The 12,299-nt window shown below is 39.6% G+C and overlaps 1 protein-coding gene across 1 annotated transcript in view; it reads right to left on the bottom strand.

Annotated features, from left to right (window-relative positions):
- Positions 1–1,729: 1,729 nt before the first annotated feature.
- The window catches only part of LOC134202921 (lipoate-protein ligase A-like), a 285,600-nt gene continuing 275,030 nt past the window's right edge, over positions 1,730–12,299 (bottom strand). The window contains exon 3 of the mRNA XM_062677931.1: positions 1,730–2,241. Coding sequence (XP_062533915.1) covers positions 1,730–2,241 — 512 coding nt within the window. The remainder of the gene's footprint in view (positions 2,242–12,299) is intronic.

Below are 12,299 nucleotides of genomic sequence, written 5' to 3'. Positions count from 1 at the left end.
TTTTACCGGGTTACAATATTCTTTCAAGATGCGAGTTATCAATCCTATTCCAAAATGTAATCGTGTAATAGTTCTCCTAAATACGCGTGGAAAAACCTCTTCAAGTTGTTCGTCATCGATTTCTCCTATCTTTAAAATTATTTGATTTGAAAAATGATTGATAGGTTTTAGAGTCATTGGAATGTACTCACTATCGTCATTTTCGGCAGAGTGTCTGGTCGAATCGGATGAACTATCATCGCTGTCAACTTCATTTACATTAATCTCGTGGGGATACGAGACAATGCATCAGCGACTACGTTCTGCTTGCCTGGTTTATATCTCACCTCAAAATCAAATTCACGGAGATCTACCATCCATTTCAAAACTTTATTGTTAGGGTTCTTCAAATGTAGACCATACGTCAAAGGCTTGTGGTCAGTATAAAGAACAAACTTCCGGCCAAATATGTAAGGCCTGAAATATTTACATCCCCAGTGTATTGCGAGCAATTCTTTTTCAATTGCTGGCAGTCGTTCTTCATGTTTGGTGAGTGTCCGAGATGCATAAGCTACTGGTTTATCGCTGCCAACAATCCCTTGAGACAGTACCGCACCAATTGCATGGTTGGATGCGTCTGTAGTGACAATGAACTGTTGGGTGAAATCCGGATATTGCAATATGCTGCTGCTAGTTAGAATATTTTTGAATTTATTAAAAGCATCTATGAACTCTTTCGAGTGATGGATCCCCCCCCTTTCTGAGACAGTTTGTTAAAGGTTTTGCGATTCTCGCGAAATCTTTAATAAACTTCCTGTAATAGCCTAGTACACCAAGGAAGCTTCGTAGCTCCTTTTCTGTTTTGGGAATCGGCCATTCACGTATGGCTTCTATTTTGTTGGGATTCGGTTTGACACCATCCGGTGTAACGATATGTCCTAAGAAAGCGACTTCTTTCTTCAAGAATTCGCATTTGTCGAGTTGTACTTTCATATTGTATTTACGAAGGCATTCAAAAATTTTTGCGAGATTCTCTATGTGCTCTTGCAAACTTGTTGAATACACAATTATATCGTCCATGTACACAAGACAACGGACCCCAATGTGCTCTCTTAAAATATTGTCCATCACTCTTTGAAAGGTTGATGGAGCGTTTTTAAGCCAAACGGCATTCTCACAAACTCGTAGTGTCCATGCTCGACACTAAATGCAGTTTTGGGAATATCTTCATTATTGACCTCGATCTGGTGAAATCCAGAGGCGAGATCCAATGTAGAAAAATACATGCACCTTCCTAACTTGTCTAAAATATCTGATATATTAGGTATTGGATAGCGATCTTCGACAGTCTTGTCATTCAACTTTCTATAGTCTATGACAAGTCTCCACTTTTGCTTTCCTGATGCGTCTATTTTTTTTGGTACCACCCAAACAGGTGACGACCATGGGCTGTCGGAGTGTCTGATAATTCCCTGTTCCAACATATCGAGAATTTGTCTTTGTACCTCTTCCTTGTGACAGAAAGGATACCTATAAGATTTAGAATAAACAGGATTATCATCCTTGGTTTTAATTTGATGTTTGATTGCGCTAGTAAATGTTAAAGGGGTTTTTTCTTGATGGAAAATAGATTCATATTTATCAATAATTTTCAATAATTTTGGACGTTCTTCCTCGTTAAGGTGTTCCAATCTTAAATGTTTTCGTAATTTGCATTTATTACTACGCGCTTTCACTACATTTGGCGATTTTACTTGAAATTATTCATTTCAGCGATAAGCTGCCTATTGGGGTTCATTTTGACAGATGTGTTCGAAGTATTGGAAGCGAGTATGACTGCTTTATTATTTTCTGCTTTATATATTCCGGGTAAAACAACTACATCTTCTGTCAGTGGGAACCTATCTTCAATTAAAAAGTCACCATTGCTAACGGTTGTGGGTAATTCAATTTTCACTTGTTCATGTGCGTTGATTTGGACTGAGAAGGATTCTGGATATAGCCTTTTCATGGGAAAAATTTCATTGGAGAGTTCTAGTGTGTTGGATGAGGTGATGATATTGGCTTGAAGTTGAGATAGAGACTCATATCCTATCAATCCGTCGAAAAAGGAATGAAATTTGAAAAGGAAAAATGTTATCGATGGTTTGCCTTTAAAAGGAGAGAAACTGATTGAATGTTGAACTTTGTGCATACCAGATACGTTTTTGACAATTGAAGGAGTTTCATGAATAACCATGGAATGATTTTTTATTACTTCGGGGTTTAAATAGTTTTTGTTGGCCCCTGTGTCAATAAGGAGCTTCAGATTACCAAAGGTCGTGTTCACTTCAATGTATGGTATGTAATTATTAGATTCTATGTTTCTGGATTGGTTTCTGAATCCATCTGAAAATTTATCTCGTCATGAGAAGATTCTTCTTGCGTTTCTGATTCAGCAGATTCTACTATTTCTGGTTTACCCACTGCTTCCTGGGTATCACTGTAATCATAGGGTGGATAGTAATGATAGTAATCGGCATAAAATTGATTGCATTCTGGATAAAACTGGTAGTGTGGATCGTGTTCTAAGTTCGTCAATTCTTCTACAAGAAATTTGGGAGGTTGAGTTTGCCTGAATTGCTGTGGTGGAAACGCGGGATTCCGAAAGGTCTAGGATACGCTGCAGGGAAAGGTTGCCGAGGAACAAACGATTGGTTTCCAAATTGTCGCGGTGGTTGTTGGTTCCCGAAATGTGAAAAACGACTGGGTTGAGGCCTATTCATGTAATTAATTCGTTTGCTTATTAATGATTTATCAACTTCCATTGGAGTGGGCTTTTGAAAATTTGGATTAGGTGGTCTGTACGCATGGTTTCTAAAGGGAATATTTGGAGGGTAAAAGGCCGGTTGTCTGGGAGGTAGTGGAATGCGATTAGCAAACGGCATTCTAGGAAATGCATAATTTGGTTTTTCCGGAAGTATAAAGGTATTCTTTTGATGTGTTGTTGGGACATCTCTCACCCATCCTGTTTTGCTTAAAAGTTCTGTTCCTCAATACAAGCATCGAAAGCCTCTTTAAGAGTTTTTGGTTGACGTGCTCTAATATTTCCGCCAATCGGTTCTTTCAAACCGGCTAAAAACACTTGCAGGGCGTTATCGTTGTATGTTTTAATTCTATCCGTTCTAATTGCAGAATCTGTAATTTGAATATTGGCATGGTTGACTAACAACGACAATAAATGTTGTACCCTAGCGTAAAATCTTCAATGGATGAAATTTGATGAGCCATAAACAGTTCTCAGGTTAATGTTGTTGAATCGCGTTTGTCATTGTAATGCGCGATCAAGTTTGCTTTATGGTTTCCCATTTCAGTTCGGTGCCGTATACCTCTAAAACGGTATCGGCGTCACCGACAATTTTGTTTCTAATTGCTTGGAGCCACACACTATGATACGGTGTGTTCTCTAATGCATCAATGAATGGAATTACATTTTCTACACTCCGTATGAAGGAGTGCAATTTGACAGGATTGCCGTCGAAAGGTTGTAAAATATTGATTCCTTGTGGCGTTTGTAGGGTTTTAACAATTTTTTCCGCATTGGCCATCATTTGCTCCTGTTGAGCGATGGCTGCTTCGTCCTGTTGGCTCATTTTATTATATTTCTATAGTCACTATAAAATTCACTTTTAAATTACTCAATTTGCTATGTATCTCACTAATTCGCTACTTTGAAAAATTCACTTATAATTGCACTTTATTTCTTTAGTATTTGTTTGATAAAAATGTTTACTTACTTTTAAATTTTGGCCCGATATCCTCTCGGGGATCCTGCGTTCGTGTTGGTTTCCTCCAGGTCCTCCTCGGTATTCTGCCGGGGTTGATCGCTGCACTACTAGCACCTTTGCACTGCACTTATTACTTTTGAATTCCCTAATCCTACCGACTGCGCCAGTTAAGTTACGGGGCTTCGGAGCAGCGTTTTTAAAAAAGATAACTACCTTCACCTAACACGATTGAACACAGAATGAATTTTATTTATTAATTAAGCTTACATCAAACCTTAATGAGTTGCACTGATTGCCTGACCTAGCTAAAAGTAAGTTTTGTTTATGTCCGCACTTCCGTCGTCCGATTGGTAGGTTGTTGCTAACGTCCTCTATTTGCTGGTCTCATCATTCGGGTTATCGTACTTTGGACTCATGCTATGCGTTCTGGTGGAGACTTAGGCTGCGAGGAAACTTGATGATGGTGGCGTAATTCTTGACGTTGGTGTCCGTTGTAACTTGTATATTGCTTGAATAAGCCACGAATAAGTTTGAATAACCCTTCTCTTCAGTCTCCTGCATTATATGACCTTCACAATTTAAGCATATGCACAACATGTGATAGATTTATTTAAAAAAAAAGATATTGGAGGGTAACCACTCCCTTCGGTGGGGTTGATCCCACGAAATCAGTACGCTAGACAGGTGCTTTCCCAATACGAAGGATCATCAGATTCCAACCCGACCACATAAGCGAAGAGAGATCGCCACTACTCACACAACCCTACTTCATCGAGCGCAGTTGCTGATGGAGCAAGTGTGGAGCCAGACAATACTAAATATTCATCCTACTTGGTTGGCAGAGATTAAGGTCCCAGCAAACGGACGCAACCTGCTATACAGAATTTGGAAGATTTCCTTGTAGACGGTGTTGACGAGTGTTATATTACCTCGATAATTAACACAATCGAGTATATGCCGTTTCTTGTAGATAGGACATATGATGATGCCCTCATATGTATTTTTCGAAAATATTTCTTTTCCCTCCCAAATCATTTCAATCACTTGGTAGATTTTTTCGCTCAGCCGGTCACTCCCCACTTTTAGAAGCTCAGCCGGGATTCCGTCCTTCCCAGCGGCCTTGCCGTTCTTCAGCTCTCGAACAGCTTTTCTCACTTCGTCTAGCGTTGGCGGTTCCACTGCTTGTCCATCATCCTCAATTCTGATTATTTGCCTTTTCTGTCCGATTGTCCATTCAACCTAGGAGGGCCTTTTGACCGAATACCGCTCGGCTGAATGTCATTCAGCAGAAGGTCACTAGGCTAAAAGTTGTTCGGCCGAATGGGTCATTTGGCCGAATATGTTATTTGGCCGAACAGATCATTTGACCGAAGATGTCATTTGGTCGAGCAGGACATTTGGCCGAATAGGTCATTTGAAAAGTGAGAAATGGGATGTGAGAAGTGGGACGTCTTTCCGTTGGCATTCGGCTGAATGGGCTTCGACCCTTCCCCCATCCAACAATAACTCAAAGTACCCGGCTCGGTCGGTTAACAAACTTCCGGAGCTCTCATTGATCATGACTAATGCCGGTGCGCTTTTCTTGCGTATGTTGATGATCGTTCTGTGGATTTTTTTTTTCTTCTTCTTCTTCTTCTTATTGGCATTACATCCCCACACTGGGACAGAGCTGCCTCGCAGCACTTCCACAGTTATTTACTGCGAGGTTTCTATGCCAAGTTACCATGTTTGCATTCGTATATCATGAGGCTAACACGATGATACTTTTATGCCCAGGGAAGTCGAGACAATTTCCAATCCGAAAATTTCCTAGACCGGCACCGGGAATCGAACCCAGCCATCCTCAGCATGATCTTGCTTTGTAGCCGCGCGTCTTACCACACGGCTGAGGAGGGCCCCTTCCGTTGATTGCCCTATCAAAAACGTTAAGATAGACATAATTTTGTCGAAATTCAAATTTTGTGTAAAATAATCCAATTTTGATAAAACGGAACCATTGGACGTAAAAATTCTTCTAGTTTGTTGTCTTAGTTCTTAATCTTAGATCGGTCCACATGCACCAGAGATGTGGATCAATCACCTAACACAAGCAGTTATTAAAGAAAAAACAAGTTGTTTGACCCCATCTTGGTACATGTTTGCATTACAAGTAGATCTTATGACTGTCGTGGGTTTCAGGTAGTCCACCAAATCCATAGAGTTAAGATCTGCAGATCAACCTCCGTAACGCAGGCAGTAATTGTAGAATAAACAAGTTTTGTGACTTCATATTGTTATATGTTTGCATTCCAAATATTTTTTGTGGTTGTCATGGTAGTCTACGAAGCTATTGAAAAACTTGTGAAACCTATGTTGGTAAATATTTGCGTTCCATAGAGTCAAAAACTGCAGCTTAACCTCCGTAATCTTCTTCTTCTTATTGGCATTACATCCCCACGCTGGGACAGAGCCGCCTCGCAGCTTAGTGTTCATTAAGCACTTCCACAGTTATTAACTGCGAGGTTTCTAAGCCAGGTTACCATTTTGCATTCGTATATCATGAGGCTAACTCGATGATAGTTTTATGCCCAGAGAAGTCGAGACAATCTCCAATCCGAAAATTGCCTAGACCGGCACCGGGAATCGAACCTCGCCACCCACAGCATGGTCTTGCTTTGTAGCTGCGCGTCTTACCGCACGGCTAAGGAGGACCCCTCCGTAATACAGGCAGTTTATTGAAGAAAAAGCTGCGTGACTAGTTGCGTGACCAGACCATGGCATATGATTGCATACCTAGTAGTTTTTGTAGTCATCATGTGTTCCAAACAGTCTACGAACTCCTTAGAGTCAATGTGTGCGTGCAGAGCAACTTCCGTAGCCGAAGGCAATTAATGTTTGCATCCCAAGTAGTTCTTGTTGTCCTGGGTTCTAGGTAGTATACAAACTCCATCCATTTAGGTTTATGTTCATGGTTTGGTAATGAAAAATGTGATAAAATTGGGTCGTGATGAAATCGAGCTGAGAACGTGTTAAAAATCGAGGGATAAACAAAATCGGGTAGTGATATAATTGGGCCAATATTACATATATAGAAAGGTCGCTTTTTATCCTATGTGCCACAAAGGACATATAGAGTCGAACCTTTATGAGTTGACATCGAAGAGACCGTCGCCTCATGGAATTATCGACAAGTAGACTAGAAAAACCCTGGGAAGCTGTTTGAACGGACCATCACAGTAGGGAAGAACATATTTTTGATATGGCATACATAATTTGCTTACATGAGACCATATCGACGCATAGAGCATCGACTCACGGAGGATTGATTGTACCACTTTTGAAACAGGCCGATAGATGACTGGTTACGTGGGGAGACCATATGACCTCGCTCCAGGGATTTCTAGAGGATGACCATACACGTGGCCATCCTGCACGACTCTGGATACACAGGACCCTATGAATAAATGAGTACGTGTACGAGACCCCCAATTGTGGGAATGTATGCCGTGTATGAACTATCTGCGAAACGGTCACAATAAAAGAAGGGCGTTAAAGTATCTACGCAAAATTAAATACCCGTTTCAGCTCGTTATTCTTCAGATTGTGAACCACTGTAAAAGAGAAATAAAACGAATCCCACCTTCTACCAATAGACGATAGTTTACGGTGACTAGTGCAAATCCGACAAACGTCAGTTGAATAAATAATTAATATTGTCAATTAGCGTGTGAAGTGGTAAGGCAACCAACTTCCCTGCAATGATACAATTTGAGGCTGTCAGCAAGTGTGACCGCAAGTGTTCGAAGCGAAAGATAAAGTTTCTCGAATAGGGTGAGTAAATGACGTTTGGATAAGCGTCTGACTTCTCTTGTTGGCGGTGGCAAATAATTCAATTAATAAAACTCTGAGAATAAGACCGTGGCGTTTGAGTATCTATGATATTTAATTGTTTTTCGTCTGCAAAACATTTACTCTTCCGAAATTCAATTCGTACTTATTTAAAAATTACATAGAGGACTTCAAAAATAACCATTTTAAATGGAAAACATATTTTAAGCTCTTTTTAGTGGAATGTATTCAACCGTCTAAGACGAGTTAAGTATTCTCAGGGCCGGATTTATGGGGGGGCCGGGGGGGCCGTGGCCCCGGGCCCCCACAAATCTTATGTACCAAAACCAACCTTTTTTGTACATTTTGGGGCCCCCACATACCGTCGGCCCCGGGGCCCCCTTCCGGCTAAATCCGGTCCTGAGTATTCTCCATTTAATTCCAGCAATTATTTTAAATGGAAAGCATAGGTTGGGTATTTCAATATGCAGCATACTGTAAATGCAAATCCAGTTTTGAATGTGCAAACATTTCGCCGCTTATGACAGCCGGATTGACTGAATATTTCATTACCATCCGTCTGAACGAGTGTCCCTAATTAATAAAACCGAGGTTCAGTCCCTTGCACATAAATGTATGCAAAACAGTTCACTTATAAACGGACAGAGTCAACACTAACATCGGCACTAATTCATTATGCAAAGCTCAAATTACAAACCGACAAGCGTTTGAGGCACCCATAACTCATCATCGCCCTATGCTGACTATAGTTTCAACCACCCAGATAAGCTACACCCATTGCCTCAGGAGTATCACCATCAGGATCAGATCAGGAGGTCAATTTAACTGTTTTCAGTAGTATTGACTTAGCAATATGCGTTTAGGTTCTAATCATTCATTACGTAACACGTTGGGTATTTCATTTCTTATAACTACACATGAAACAATTAACGATTTCAACTTTGTACTATTAAGTGAAACGTATTTTCTAAAATAAAAATGATCGACTTCATTTACGAAAGACACCTTTACAGAAATTCATCTGTATTTATATTTACTATTCCAAAGCAAGAGCAACTGCATGGCGAAGCATACCTGGTGGTTGGAGTATGGATGCTTTTACACTCGCATTTCCATCTGCGGCCTTCCCGAATGGTGCCGGAAGAGCGAGATTTTATCGCATTAATATCGCATTAAAAGTAATGACACAATAAATCAATTTTATAATTATTTTAATAATGGCGGCATTAATGACTCTATCGGTACGGTATGATGCTTCTGGCACTACGGTGTACAAAGCTGATTTGCGTGTCAGTGGATGTGTTTGAGGTAATGCTTTGCTCATCTCATGAGGGCTGGAAAATTACTCATTTTTATGAGCTGTTTACAGACGATATATGAACTGGCACAAAATCGTTTAAATTTTTCATCATATGTGTCCTTCGGCTACGGTGCTTGTTAGTTCTACGCTGATTGTAGCATCGGGACATTGATGATGGAAGGGAGGCTGGAGATTTCTAAAACTAGAAATGCAAAGATCATCGGATTCAAACAAAGCAAATGTTATAAAGAGCTCTCTACATTTTTCCAGATTATATTTTTATTAGTAATTCGGCCCAGTATAAAACGTGCATTAACTGTGTTTGAAAAAAGTTTTGCGTAGCATTCATGATAGGGCTCAGATTAAATACTGTTGGGGAGAATTAACAACTCGGGAGAAGGACTATTTGGACAGCCCCCCATATTCCCGTCCACAACGTTCATAACAGATACTAATCACGTACCAAAAAAAAACAAGTTGTAATGCGCCAAAGTAATAAACGTTGCTTATGGGAATATGGGGCACTACCTAAACGGTGCTTCTCCCTAATTGATGCTTTGAAAACTGACTGCTGACTGCGGTCTTCCTTTGCCTTGTGAAAAGATACGCGGCTACAAAGCAAAACCATTCTGAAGGTGTCTGGATGCGATTTTATGCCTTATAATGATTGAAAGCAAAAATGATAATTTGTCTAACAGTTAGTATCTGGGAAAGTGCTGACTGAACACTACGCTGCAAATTTCAGATGAAAAGCTCAGGATCCTTTAAGATTAAGATTCTAAATACAGAGTAGAATTCAGAAATCCGATTTGCTCCAGGGTTCTTTGTAACGTGAATCGGAGCAATGATTTATTCGGATCCGATAGACGACGATTCAATCATAGTTCATGACGTAAAAGTCAATTATTGGAAAAATAAAGAAAACCCCATTAAACTATCACTGCAGGTAGTGGATGTCCAAAGCGAATGCATAACCATTACACTTTTCCTAAGAAAAATACTGATCTTCCCATAACAAAGGAAGAACTCTTCCAATTGGTTGACAGATCCATTCGTCCAGGTCTAAAACGTTGATTCAATAAACCGATGGAAGCTTCGACCATTGCCTTCCACAATTTGTATTTATTTTGCAGGGCCAAGCCATTCGATTTGTATTTCTGCTTTTCCTGATTGGTATCTCGATTGGGAAACCGGGTCCGAGAGAATCAGGAAATCTGTCATTTAGGAAACAGAAGCGTTCCATACTCATACGCTTAGGACTCAATCTATGATTGAGACATGCAAGATCAAAAGACGCATGCTGCGTGTGCAAATGCCTCAGCAGCGGCCTGGGGACATGGAACCGGCTACCGGATCATGTCAAGAGGTCATACCATGAGTAAATGCATCTTGCTTTCACAATCGAGCTGAACGATAACGCGCCAGTAGGTAGCCCAACATCTCTCCGTGGGGTATGGCTTCTATTGTTCTATGTATGCTTGTGCAATGTTACAACTTACAGCACCAGAGCCTCTGGGGTAAACGGTGCAGAGTGCACCCAATAAGACATGTTGGATAAGCGTCTTGGAAGCTCGATATCATTGTTGTAGCTGAAAAATAAAAATAATACAGCAATGAAATCATCCACAACATACTGATTTTATCAAAATAGTAATGTTTGTTTATGTAAATCATGTTGGTTAAATGATATGACATAAAGAATATGTTACATTCTATCTGCAACTAATAATTAGTAACATGTGTTATTTAAGGATCTGAAAAAAATCAATAAAAAAGATAGAAAAGGCATTGTATTTGAAGTTGAGAATGGTGCATTTAGTACAACTGACCTGCATTGATGGCACAAGTCCGTAGGAGGAGTATTCTCAGAGTTGTTTTGTTTGCTGTCAATTTCATTTTATGCTTACTGCTACCCGTGGGTGTCCGGTGGTGATGTGTGGATTGAAGATGATTCAATTTATTTTATTATTGGCAACCGGTAGTTCGGCAGTATTGTATATCAAATCAACAAATATGAAATAGTCTTCTGTGAGGACAGGATCGTTGTGGGTATTCCACCTAAAAAAACTGCCCAGTAAAAAACATTCTAGGAACATATACGGTTTTGGTGCACATATTGAAGAAATATGAGACAGAAGAGACCATCTAACGTATGAGATGAAGACTTTTCACCTACTTGGTCCAGCATGCCGATAAATTGGTTTTTGGAGAAGGATGGGCCAAGCGTGTTTCTTTTTCGTTGCAGTAAAAAGACGACCATCAATGTGCGTAACGTCGGTAATTCGGCCATTAACTGTTCCAGTAGAGAGATACGAGCTCGAATACGAACTACACAGTTGTGGACACTCTAAGCTAGACTCCTTGTCCCTACAATCTAGTACCTCGTTACACTGCCCATGGCAGTTAATAGTAGACGCGAAAATGTGTGCAGCCCACTATGGGGAAAGTGGTGGCCAAAAATAGAAAAATTGACTTGCTTAGAATGACGTGTCTTGTATACCATTTGATAACCAGATAGTTCAAACCTAGATTCTCAAAATTTCAGCCTTCTGTGATGAAAGCTCATTGCGCCACAGACATCAGACTTAGGAAAATTGTGAAAATAGTAGAAAAAATGCATTTCAAACAAATGCAATTTTCTCAGCGAATAACTCCAATTTTGCAAATTAATACACCGTTGGAAATGTAATTGCATAAACTTTAAAAAGAATACGTTGTTGAGGTTAATTAATATTAGTAAAAAATGGGCAATTATTGAAAAAAATGTGTTTTTGCCTAGGTTGGACTATATTTAATAAGCAGGGACGGGCAGTCTCAAGAGACCACCACTACAATTTAATTTGAGGTCTATACTATCTGCGGGACGAGAATCCAACTGTGGATAGCTGCGGATGAGCGTCATTTTGGCACATGTACGAAAAAAAATGATTTTTTTTTTTGTTAATTACGATTATCGATTCTGCGAGCATAAACCAAAAAAAAACATACTAATTAAACACAGCTTGAAAGGTGGAACTGTTAAATGTGAAATTAAGTCTTAAAAATGTTACAAACTTAATTATTATTTTTGTTAAAAATGGGTAAAAACAGATCGAAAATTATCATTCCATAAAAAACTGTATCTATCCAACTGGCCAAAAAAGTTTTTAATGTTTTCACAATAACTTTGTTTATAAATTCCCAAAGTTTATAAATTAAGCGGGAAAATTCTCCCTATCCTTTAACCCGGTGGCTAGCTTGACGTTTACCTTCGCAGTCGAGCCTGCGAGCGTAAGACCGCCGCGGTATTCTAGAAAAAGATAAGCGCGACAATATATTGTGAAATAATTATTTAATCGAAAAGAAACCTGAAAAGAATTGTTTATGATAATATGGAGCATCTTATTACTTTTTGATCCAAAAGAATCTCAAATAGTCAAGAGTGC

The sequence above is a fragment of the Armigeres subalbatus genome, unplaced genomic scaffold, assembly GCF_024139115.2.
Source record: "Armigeres subalbatus isolate Guangzhou_Male unplaced genomic scaffold, GZ_Asu_2 Contig152, whole genome shotgun sequence".
Lineage (NCBI taxonomy): Eukaryota > Metazoa > Arthropoda > Insecta > Diptera > Culicidae > Armigeres > Armigeres subalbatus.
This window is presented reverse-complemented; position numbering and strand designations above follow the sequence as displayed.